The sequence below is a fragment of the Enhydra lutris genome, unplaced genomic scaffold (assembly GCF_002288905.1).
Source record: "Enhydra lutris kenyoni isolate GAN:26980312 unplaced genomic scaffold, ASM228890v2 scaffoldscaffold20, whole genome shotgun sequence".
Classification (NCBI taxonomy): domain Eukaryota; kingdom Metazoa; phylum Chordata; class Mammalia; order Carnivora; family Mustelidae; genus Enhydra; species Enhydra lutris.
In genome coordinates, this window is record NW_019154104.1 from 18,404,943 (window position 1) to 18,417,692 (window position 12,750).

The following is a 12,750-nucleotide window of genomic DNA, read 5'->3' on the forward strand; positions in this document are numbered from 1 at the left end:
TAGATTCCAGTCCTTTGTTTGATGAGTATCTGTTCTCAGTCTAGGGCTTGCCTAGTCACTTTCTTCATAGTATGTGATGATAAGCAAAAGTTTTTTATTTTGAGGAAATCTAGCTTATCATTTTTTCCTTTTTGGGTATTGCTTTCTGTGTCATGTCTAAAAACTTTGGCCAAGCCCAAAATCACAAAGATATTTTCCTCAAGAAGTTTTATAGTAATAGCTTTTATGTTTATGACCATGAATCATCTCTGATTTTTCTGGGAGATAGGGGTTGAGGTTCATTTTTAAGAGCATGATATCCAGTTCCAGCTCTATTTGTTAAAAAGAGTTTCCTTTCGGGGCGCCTTGGTGGCTCAGTCAGCTGATCCTCCAACTCTTGATTCTGGCTCAGGTCACGATCTCAGGGTCGTGAGATTGAGCCCCATGTTGGGCTCCATGCTGAGGGGTCGAGCCTGGTTAAGATTTTCTCTCTCTCCCTTGCTCCTCCCCTACCCCCACACTCTCTCTCTCTCTAAAAATAAATAAACAACAACAACAACAAACACCCAAAAAGCAAAACAAAACAAAACAAAGAAAACAATGACATTTCTCCTATTATGATAGCCTTTATAAAATCATCTCTTAAAAAAAAAGTTTCCAATGGTGAGTGCTGTGAATTGTGTGAGACTGATGAATCACAGACCTGTACCCCTGAAACAATGCATTATATGTTAATAAAAAAAGTTTCCTTTCCCCATTGGACTTTGGGCCCTTTGATGAACTCAAACGACTATATAAATATAGGACTATTTCTGGACTCTTGATTCTGTTCCACTGATTGGCTTGCCACAGTTTTGCTTACTACAGCATTATAGTATTTCTTTCAGTCAGTTACCCTAAGTCTTTTTCAAGATTACTTTGGATATTCAAGACTACTTTTGGATATTACTTTGGATATCCTTATATTTCCACATTAAAAAAAATTCTTTAAGTCATTTTCTGCTCGTGATGAAAAAAATATAGTCTATTTCTACAAAAAAAAAATCTACTAGAATAGATTAGAATAGAATAGAATAGACTGGGATTGCACCAGATCTTTAGATCAATTTGGAGAGAATGAACTTTTTTTGGCGATATTGAGTCTTCTAATCCATGCATATCACTTATCTCCCCACTTATTTAGGGCTTCTTTCAGTAATATTTAGTAAGCTTTTACTGTATAAGTATTGAACATAGTTTATAAAATTTATCCCTAAGAATTTCGTATTTTCAAATGCTATCATAAACAAAATTTTAAATTTTTATTTACTGCTATTATGTTAAAATGCCATCGATTTTAGTATATTAACCATGTATCTTCGCTAAGTGCACTTAGCTGTTCTTGTAGTAATTCTGTGGAGGCTTTTGGATTTCCTACTAACCAGATCATGTCATCTAAGACTAAAGACATTTGATTTCTTCCTTTCCAATCTGTATGCCTTTTCTCCCCTACTCTCCACCCCTTGCTTTATTGTACAGGCTTGGGATGACTTCCAGTATAAAGTGCTTACAAATACCAGAAGTGGACATCTTGCGATACTACTAATATAGAAGGACGCCTTCAATATTTTGCCATTAAGTATGATATTAGCAATAGATTTTTCACACAAGGCCTTTAAGAAATTCCCTTCTACTCCTGACTTGCTAAGAGTTTTTCTCATAAATGTGAATTATATTGGATGCTTTTTTTGCATCTAATAAAATGATCAACTAATTCTTCTCCTTCATACATGGTGAATAATACTAATTTTCAAATGCTAAACTAACTTTGTACTACTAGGAAAAACCTCACTTGGTCATGTGTATTACCTTATTTTATACTGGTGGATTCAATTTGCTAAAAATCTTTGAAGAAACTTTGTATCTATGTCATGTCTATGTCACGCCTGTAATTTTCTTCTTTTTAAAAATGTCTTGACAAAGAAAGGGTTTTGATGTCATAGTTAATGCGGACATCATAAATGAATTGCGAAGTGTCCCTTTCTGTATTTTTGAAAGAGTTCATTGAAAATCATTTGAAAGATTGGTGCTGTTCTTCCTCAAATGCTTGAAAGAAATTACCAGTGAAACTACTGGGCCTGGGATTTTCTTTGTTGCAAGGTTTTTTTATTATGAATTCAATATTCTGAATAGATATTGGGCTATTCAAAATTTCTATTTCATCTTGTGTCAGTTTTGCTAAGTGTTCCCTCCCAAGGAATTCAGCCATTTCATCTGGGTCATCAAAGTTGTAGAATAAGGTTGTTAATAATATTCCCTTAACATCCTTTTTATGTCTGTAGGGTCTGTAAATTATTTTCCTCTTTCCTATCTGATACTGGTAATTAGTGTTCTTTTTTTTTCATTGGATCAATCTATGTAAGAGTTCATCAATTCTGCTATCTTATCAGTGAACAATTTTAGATTTTACTGGTATTATTTATTGCCTGTCTTTTATTTAATTGATTACTACCCTTTATTATTTCCTTTCTTCTACTTACACTGGGCTACCCTTCTTTATCTGGTTTCATAAAATGAAACATTAGATCAATTATGTATGACTCTGTTTTCTAATATAAGCATTCAAAAAGCTATAAAGTTCTCCTAAAACACTCCTTTAGTGCATCCTACACATTTTAATGTTATATTTTTATTATTAATCAATTTAAAATACTTTCCAATTTCCCTCATTTCTTCCTTGATCCATGGATTATTTTTGAAATGTGTGAATTTCCAAATATTTGGAGATTTTTCTGTTGTTACTGCTTTCTAATTCCACTATGGTCAAAGACCATGCAGTTTATGATTTTATTTTTTAAATGTATTAAGATGTATTTCATGCAACAGTACATGGTCTGCCATACATCAGCCATATGCCAGCTTTCCTCTGCTTCTATCTCTATGCCACCAAAAAACTCCTGAAGGTAATATAAAATGAGTGTCAAAAACAAAGAAAGGCCAGAACCCACTGACTTTTAAATAGTCTTATTAAGATCTTTTTCTTTTGTTTCATTTTTATCTAATTGCCAAATTCATAGCAATATACTCCAGGAAGCATTTTCTTTGACTAAAAACTGGAGGAAACTTATAAATTTACTGTGGCTTTCATTTGGAAGTTACAGACTTGACTTTCCCCAGTTTTCCCTTCTTTAAACAAAACATGTTATCCTTCTTTAAACAAAAATTAGATTTATGCTTCAAGGGGTTTCGATGAGAAACCAGGTTTATCTTCATTAATCCTTAAATGCAAAACTAAATGCTAGATACAGGATGTCTCTTTCTCCTTGTTGCCATTTCGATTTCTAAAGAGGCACAGCACAAAGGGGATGTATGTAAGGTCTCAAGCTAGGGCAGTTATATGCTTAGGTTTAAGAGTTGTTGGGGGTCTGGTCTTTGGTTGGTCAAGGCCACCCCAGCCCTTCTCTTAGACCCTTCTCTCCCCCACCAGAGTGAAGAGTCACAGGTGTTCTGCATACTTTCAGTTCTGTGGCAAACTGGGAGCAGTTCTGCTCAGTTCCACAGGGCACCGAATTACATGTCCCAAGTATATCAAGGCCAACCATAACCACTTATCTGATTCTAACATGACTCTAATACAGTTCTGAAATCTCAGTTATACTTTGGTGTCTTTCACACCGCCAAATGATACACACGTAGTTATAAAAAAAAAATAAAAATAAATCCCAAACTTGGTTTGTAAAAAGTTGCCTTGGAATAGTGTTTGAATAGAAACGTTTTTTTATGTTACTATTCTAGCTGAGCCAAACCAAAAACGGTTACATAAAATATCACACTTAACCCCTGCATGGTGACACGTTGTGCGCATGGAAAGCATCTCTCAACTTTTAAAAATCAGTTACCGTGTTCTTCCTGTCAATAAGCTTCTTCTTGGGTTTCCCCTACAGAAGTAGAAAAGACAACTGGGTTAGAGGAGTGGTCAGATATTCTCTCCTGACTTCACACGTGCACACACACTCATACTCCTGGATAACATGGAATTATGCCAGGGTAGGCCTCTTTGGGGAGAAGCAGAGAGATGTGTCAAGAAAAAAAGAGAGTCCCATACGCATGGGGGAAGAGCAATAAAAAACAAAAGGGAAAGGACAAATGGATTCTAGAAAAGAAGCATAACAATTACATGCATTTGTACCTTTAGTTACAAATCAAATCGAACTTATTCTTCACAACCACCATGTGAAGAAGGTTACTTTTAGTTTCATTTATTAAAAAAGGGGGGGGTAGGGACGCCTGGGTGGCTCAGTTGGTTAAGCAGCTGCCTTCGGCTCAGGTCATGATCCCAGCATCCTGGGATCGAGTCCCACATCAGGCTCCTTGTTCTGTGGGGAGCCTGCTTCTCCCTCTGCCTCTGCCTGCCACTCTGTCTGCCTGTGCTCGATCTCTCTCCCTTTCTCTGACAAATAAATAAAATCTTTAAAAAAAAAAGGGGGGGGGTAGATAAGATTATTTAGTGACATACCCAAATGGTTCAAATGGGAACCCAGAGGTTAGGTCTCAGACTCCAGTGCTCTTCTTTAGGCTTTCACTGAATTGTTTTATGTATTAGTAAAGGAAAACAATCTCAATCCTCATAGGGTTCAAAAAGGGTGCTCAGGAGAAATCGATTTTTCACAATTAAAAAAAAAAAATCCCTTTTAAAAAAGAGATGTTCTCCATAGTGTCTGAACTAGAATTGGGCTCTCACTACAGGATGTGAATGCCATTTATGTTTAAATTAGCTTTTATTTTTAAAACATTCTCTCCTCATTTAATTTCCTTTCATTTAACATACACACTCTCTCTTTTTTAAGTTCCTCAGTTTTACTTGTATCCATTTGTGAATGTGTATATTTAGCTCAGTACAATTTTATCACTGTGTAGATTCATGGAGACGTCACCCCAGCAAGACACTGAACAATCCCATGGCCATAGGATCCCTTGTGTCAGTTATCCTTTTAAAACCACACACCTCTTACCTAACCCCTGGGTCCTTTTAATCTGTTCTTCATCTTAAAACTTTATCATTTCAAATTTATCATTTAAAAATTTCAAAAATGTTATGGAAGGGGGCGCCTGGGTGGCTCAGTGGGTTAAGCCGCTGCCTTCAGCTCAGGTCATGATCTCAGGGTCCTGGGATCAAGCCCCGCATCGGGCTCCTTGCTCAGTGGGGAGCCTGCTTCTCTCTCTGCCTCTGCCTGCTTCTCTGCCTGCTTGTGATCTCTGTCTCTGTCAAATAAATAAATAAATAAAATCTTAAAAAAAAAAAAAAGTTATGGAAGGAGACCAATGCAATCAATGTCAAGATTTTCTATTTACAGAAAATCAAGTGAAAAGTAGATCTATAAAATGTTTAGTCTTTCCCTTCCCATGTCTTTTCATGGCAATGTCTCCTTATCATCAGAAAGCCTCAAGATGATTTTAACTTTCTCATCAGATAATGGTTTGTTCCAGTAATATGCAGTCATGGTTTCACTTTACAATCACCTCGGCTGCTTTTAGAAGTACCAATACTTCAGCCTGGAGGTGGGGCCAGAGCATCAACAGGGTTTACAAAATCTGCAGGTGTTACTAATACGCAGCCAGGGTAAAACTGCCATCATACTGTAAGACCGCAGGTAAGATACTGTTTGCCAGGCAGGGTGGTAGGTGCGGGATGAGAAGGAGGGGGTAGGTAAGAAAGACGAACAATTAGGAAAATGATTTCCCTAAGAAGTAATTAGGGAATTAGTTTGAAAGTAATTCTGACAATGATACAAGGGGATTTTCAAGAGGAAAAGTATCAGTTCAGACTGAAGAGAAACAAACTTACTGGAAGATGTTAGGGCTTGCAACAAATAGAATTTCATTTCTCCAGTGTATGTTTGTGTGTGGGTGCCTACCAGGTGGTACGCTCTAGAAACTGACAAGGACAAAGATGAAGGTAACAAAGTACTATTCTCCAAAGCCAACTTGTAAAGTAGACAGGCTAGTAAGTGAACAAGCAATTATAAGGCAGTGTGGCAATCTGATCACACTGAGGGATTGGAAGGGCTGCAGAACCTCCTCCTAGCCTGGGTGAGAGGATGAAAGAGGCAGCTAGGAGAACTTAGGGATGGACTGAAGGCCATTCCATGGGACAGCAGTGTGTGAGGAGGAGGCATGAAAGAGTAAGCTGACACGGAGAGATCGGCCATCGGTGGATGTGAAAAAGTAGACATCAGGCTAAAATTAATCCTCCAACTGAAATTTAGCATTTCTTTCATATACATGTGGGAAACCATCTGCAGCAGTGTTCATATGATTTTATTACCAAACCACCCCCGACAAAACCAACACATCTTTTTTCACATTACTTTAGAGATGCTGTTGGTGTCTCAAAATATTGCAACATGTATCATACTTTTGAAATTATGGTGATTATCAGACCCACTGGTGATCTTGTTTATTGAATCATTAATAAAGAAACAACATATATTACTACCTCTAAAATCTCTTCATTGTTATGCTCCCCCTAGGAGAATGCTATCTCATTTTGGTGATGGTTCCCAAATAGAAAGGTTTACTTCCCTCTCCCTCAATGGGAAGCCCAAGGCTGGAAAGACTGAGCCTCAAACACAGAGTCCATGTCAGTCCAGACTGATACAACACTCTCTCTAAAATAAATGAGTACATTTAAAAAATAAAGAAATTAAAGAAATATGTATTTGGTCTTCATTCCCATCTCTGGCACAGAGTACCTAAAACCTCTGGAACTTCCTAAGCAGTAAGCACCCTAAAGGTGCCTTTGGTTATGCCAATGAGGTGACTTTGGGAATGTCCTGGATCACCATCAGGATGTGGGCTGGTCACCAGAGGAACCAACCATGTGATCAAAGGGGTAGAACTTCCGGCTGACCTCTAGGAAGGGGAGAGGGCCTGGAAATGGGGAGTTCAATCACCAACGGCCAATGATTTAATCAGCTGTGCCTATGTAATGATGCTTTCATAAAAATGCAAAAGGACAGCATCCAGGCTGGGGCACACATGGAGATCTGGGGAAACCTACCACACCTGGAGAGGGCATGGAAGCTCTGTACCCTTTCCCCATACCTTGCCCTCAGTGTCTCTTCCATCTGGCCATTCCTGAATTATATCCTTTTATAACAAACCAGTGATCTAGTAAGCAAAATGTTCCTTGGAGTTTTGTGAGCCATTCTAGCAAATTAATCAAATGGAAGGAAGGAGAGACTGGTAGGAACCTCCAATTTTTAGCTGGTCAGTCAGAAGTACAAGTAACAACCTCGACTTGCAACTCGTGCCTGAATTAAAGGCCCAGGACCAGGTTGTTCAAAACCCCAATCTGTGGCCAGTCAGTTGGCAGCACAGGTGACAACCTGGCCTTGCTAACAGGCATCCAAAGTCAGGCAAAGGCGGAGGAAGTGGGGAATGACACAGTCTTGTAGGCCTGAACTCTTAAACTGCACAATCTGATGCTAATCTCTGGGCAGATGGTGTCAGAACTGAGTTGAATTCTCAGATCCAAACAGGCAGGCAAGTGATTGGTGCTGTGCGGGAACCCGCTCACACTGAAATGGTACCAGAACCATTTTAATATTATAGCCAGTTCAACTCTAATATTATTAGAGTTCATAATATATAGCCAATATTATGAACTCTAAAATCTAGCCAGAAATAAAAAAGTAGTTCTTGGATATTAAAATGGCACTTGCTGGGGTGCCTGGGTGGCTCAGTGGGTTAAGCCTCTGCCTTGGGCTCAGGTCATGATCTCAGGGTCCTGGAATCGAGCCCCCCCATGCTTCCCTTTCTCTCTCTGCCTGCCTCTCTGCCTACTTATGATCTCTCTCTCTCTCTCTCAATCTCTCTGTCAAATAAATAAATAAATAAAACCTTCATAAATAAATAAATAAATAAATAAATAAATAAATAAAATGGCACCTGTCAAAGTTAAAAAGGTAAACTGAGCAAACTTTGCCTGTCTGGTACTGAATAACAAAATAGATCGGGCTGCAGATCAATTTAAAATTTTAGAAGAAAACGTTCAAGAAACTTTCCAGAATTTAAAGTTAAGAAACAATGAGATCAAAAGAATGAAAAAAAAGCTAAAACAAAACAAAACATGAAGCATATAGCAAAAGATTCAAAATTCATCTAAGAGAAGTTCTCAAGGAGAGGAAAAAGAGAGGTCAAGGGGAATATTTCCATAGATGGAAGACTTAAATCTTCAGACTCCAGCGACTCACCCACTGCAAAACCAAACTAATGAAAAGTAACACACTAGATAAAACATATCTTGGTAAAACACCTGAACTCTTAAATATAAAGGAGCCTTATAAAAGTTTCTACGATAGTGGGGGAAGAGAGAGAAACTTTAGAGAGAACGGAGTTTCTAGTCTTCTAAGTGAATCTGAAGGTCTTGTTTCATTAGAAGCTAAGCAGTGTAATTATTCTATCAATGGTAATAACCACAAATTTAAGGGGAGAAATGGCAAATTGCACATAGTTCCTGATAATAGATCATGAAATTTTAAGAAATACTGAAATCTGGGTATCTGTTTTAAGTATCCTGCGAAAAAGTACACGTACCCTGAATATAATGTAAATGTCTCTAAATAACTGAGGTTCCTTATTTTGATAGTCAATTACTAAACTGTACTGTAAGATAATTATGTCTTAGGGATAATAAAAGTATGTGGGACTAAGGAGTCCCTGACTGTTGTGCTATTTGAATTCCAATGTACATTTTTCATCATTCTTCCCTAATATTCCTTGTATTGAGATTATAAATTGTCATTTTTTACAACCCCTGGTGTATTTATTTTGTGAATTACTGCCCTGCTCTACCTTTCTTAATCTGATTATTCTAATCTCTTCTGGTCTAGAAAAACACATGATCATGTCTGCTAAAATTGTGTCTAGGGGCGCCTGGGTGGCTCAGTGGGTTAAAGCCTCTGCCTTCAGCTCAGGGCATGATCCCGGGGTCCTGGGATCAAGCCCTACATTGGGCTCTCTGCTTAGCGGGGAGCCTGCTTCCTCCTCTCTCTCTGCCTACTTGTGATCTCTGTCTGTCAAATAAATAAATAAAATCTTTAAAAAAATTGTGTCTAACGTAACATGTGTCTAATGTAAAAAGGCACAGAGTACAGGTCTTCCTTTAAGAAGAATAAAGTTTAGGGCATTTGTTAAGATTGTTTAAAGATAGTTATGGTTTAATTTGTGGCCTCTACATTCAGTGCTAAGAGTTAATGAATTCTGGAACAATAGGTATGATACTGTGTTTTCTCTAAGGCCCTTTGTAGCAGAGATTTTACGAAAGCCTTTTTTTTTTTTTTTTAATAAAGCTTCTTTCCTTCTTTTGTATGTGCCTTCTCCTTATCACATATCTAGTGATCTTATAAGATTAGCAAATTTATAAGATCAGCAAATCCCTACCTGTCCTGGAAGAGACGCGTTGCCAGCATATAGTTCATGGAGGTCTTGTGTTCCAGGTAGGACCTGAAAGACAAAGAACGAAACTGGCTATTTCTTAAGTTTGGCTGAAGGAAAAAAACATGGAAATAAAGCCATGAATCAAGCACAAAAGGGACAGGTTACTTATATATGGTTTCTAAATAAATGTACAGTTCTCTACAGTGGCAAAGGAAGAGAAAGTTTCTTAAATTAAAATTATAAAATACCAGAGGAGCAGAAGATACAATAAAATGAAAAGGATAAATGGAGGAGCTGATTTAGAAGTAAAAAGAAAAAATAATGGGATTTCTTGGATTAATAAAAAGTGACATCCTACATTCAGAAAATAAAACTGTAAGGCAAAAACAAAGCTACCACCAAAAATCATATAAAACTAAGAGAGAGGGCAAATGAAGCTGGGAATGGGGAGATGCATAAAGGGTGTGAAAATGTGACAGAACATGGTTTCAATCATTATTTCTCAAGAGCTTTCAGTGGCTCCTTGACACTTACTGTAGGTGGCATACTCTTTCTCTTCCAAGCTTTCAAAAGTTGGGTAAGCTACACAACCAGTATCTTCATGCTTTTTCCAGACATTTCCTCAACACTGATCCTGCCGTACGGCCACACAAGCTCCCTTAAACTCCTCTCGCTCCACACTTCCCAGTGATCCTTTCGCCTTGGTCTGGACACCTCCTCACACCCTCTCCAATAATCTATGATCTACCCTTCAAAAAGCACCTCAAGTCCAGTCTGCTGCACAAAGCCTCCCCTGACTGGACTGCTCTGAGACTAGAGAAGTGACCTTGTCTGAACTACCTTAGCTTTTCCTGAATGCCCAAGGAGGGACCTGTCATACACTGTCTCATAGAGGAAAAGTTTTCTTCTCAGAAAGCAGCCTAATATAGCGGGAAAAAAGTCAGATTCAGAGTCAGAATACCTGAATCAAGTCCCCTGGGTGATCATGGACAAGTCACGTAACCTTACAGAGCCTTACTTTCCGTATCATTAAATTGGAATAACAGTGATGTGCATGAAGTACATTATAATGACGAAAAGCCATACAAATGAGCTCTTTTTATTATATGTATAAGTAATTTCTCCATTATCCCACTGTTAACTCTCAAAGGGCAGGAGTCCCATCTAATATTGGTTTTATACTCCAAAGCAGCAAGCACAGTGCTAGACAGCTAGCTGATGCTCAATAAATATATATTAGTAAAAAGGCATATTCGCTAGTAGATAAATACATCGTCCCCACCCTACATGATGGCAGCTCAATTAGTTTAATATTCTTGGCCCAACTCTGCCTCTTTCCTCAGAGATCCAGAAGAGGTGGAATGACTTAACTGGACTGGTAATTTAAGAAGAATAAACAGAAATGCATCAATGAGCAAGTCCCATTTTTCTCTTGGGAGACAATTTCCCCTTAAGAAGTACATATCCTCTGCTGGTCCTACAAGGTCAGGTGCTCCTCCCACACAGCCCAGTCTAACCTTGCCTGCAAATGGGCATGCAAATCTGCCCATATCAGAAGTTCAACTTTTTGTTGAGCACAAAAAGTGTGTTTGCTTGTAGACAGATAATAATCAAATCTCCCAGCCTAGACTTTATCAGTAAAGAAGGAGATATTTTGGTCTCCACCTCTCTTAGTCTTTGTCCTATTTCCACTGGTTCAGAATCAAACCAGTATAATCAAACTAATCATTACTGGACTCTGTTAAGAGACCACAACACTACCTGTAATTGGTTCCTTAGAAAAGGGATGCAAGTTAAGGTCCTGCCTCTTGAAATACTCAAGAGTAGAGGTTTCCACTTTCATTAATTAAAAGATGTTTTCTAGGAACTGTAAATACCTAAATTCTTCAAAAACATATCAAAAGAAAACCCAAGCAATATCTTTCTGTTGTGTTCCTAGGTCTTTCTTTTCTTTTTTTTTTTTTTTTAAGTATTTTATTCATTCACCTGACAGACCGAGATCACAGGCAGGCAGAGAGAGAGGAAGGGAAGCAGGCTCCCCACGGAGCAGAGAGCCCGATGTGGGGCTCGATCCCAGGACCCTGGGATCACGATCCGAGCTGAAGGCAGAGGCTTTAACCCACTGAGCCACCCAGGCGCCCCTCCTAGGTCTTTCTAAGGCATAATTACATTCATAGAATATTTTGTAAGATGAAAGGAAGATTTCTCTATGAACAGCTTGGTTTTCAAAACAAACCAAACACAAAATAGGTACTTTTTTTAATTCTTCTAAGTTCTAGCTCTATACTTAGAACCACTAATATCCCAACTAGATCAAAAGCCAATCACCAGAGGAAGAGAAATATGTTAACTATAAATTAGTACAGAGATTCTCAACATTATGGTAATAAAAGAAAAAGCATCACAAGGGACTCTGAATCTTTGGGTGAACATAAATCTGCTTAGTCATAGGGTAATTTTGTCCACAGGCTGGGCAATAAGCAAGTGACAAGGTAAAGAATATTAAAGAGAAAGTATAAGCTGAGTACTTTCCAGAATTCATCCATCAGCCAGAATGGAGAAATTTCATTGAATTGGGTTAAATGGGCTCATTTAACAGACATCTCCAAAGAGTCTTTAATAGTAAAACTTCCCTAGATCTAAACAAAAAGCTACCCTAAGCAAACTACAGGAATGGTTTTAAATGAACTAATGTACAGAATTGCTGAATCACTACATTATACACCTGAAACTATATTACACTGTATGTTAATTATACCAAAATTTTGGTATGTTTTTAAATGAGCCTGGAAAAGATTAAACTGATCTAAAAGTAACCTAACTATCAGGCCAAAAAACCTTCAAAAGCATTTAAAGAAGGCAATAAAACCAATTCAACAATACATTTATAATGTGCAACATCCAATGTTTAAAAATCATTGTACATGTGAAGAAAAAATGGGAACATGAGGAAAATCAGTCAATAGAAACAGATGCAGAAATGACAGAGAATAACAAAGATTTTAAAACAGCTACCATAAATATTATAATATATGCATAAAAATCTAAAAAATCATGAAAATAATGGGAAAAAACAAAAAGAAGATATAAAGAGAAACACTGGATTCTAAAGTAGAAAAATAAAGTAACTGAAATGAACATTTCATTGGATGGAATTAATAGAAGATTTGAGACTGCAGACAAAAAGATGAATGAATTTAGAAACAGAGAAACAGAAAACCATCCAAAGTAAAGAAAAAGAATCTTAAAAAAATGAGGAGGGCCAGACTTGTAGTGTAGTATCAGCCAAATGAAATCAGAATCAGCCAATCATGAAATCCGAGTCCCAAAAGGAGAGCAGAAGAAAACAGA

General features: G+C 37.6%; 1 protein-coding gene across 2 annotated transcripts in view; it reads right to left on the reverse strand.

Moving 5' to 3' along the window:
* The window catches only part of LOC111148532 (tubulin tyrosine ligase like 5), a 250,286-nt gene that overhangs the window by 155,916 nt on the left and 81,620 nt on the right, over positions 1-12,750 (reverse strand). The window contains exons 19-20 of one of the 2 annotated variants that reach the window (XM_022505163.1): positions 9,403-9,465; positions 3,858-3,896 (exon numbers count right to left, since the gene is read on the reverse strand). In XM_022505163.1, coding sequence (XP_022360871.1) covers positions 3,858-3,896; positions 9,403-9,465 — 102 coding nt within the window. The remainder of the gene's footprint in view (positions 1-3,857; positions 3,897-9,402; positions 9,466-12,750) is intronic. The other variant, XM_022505162.1, reaches the window with a different exon arrangement.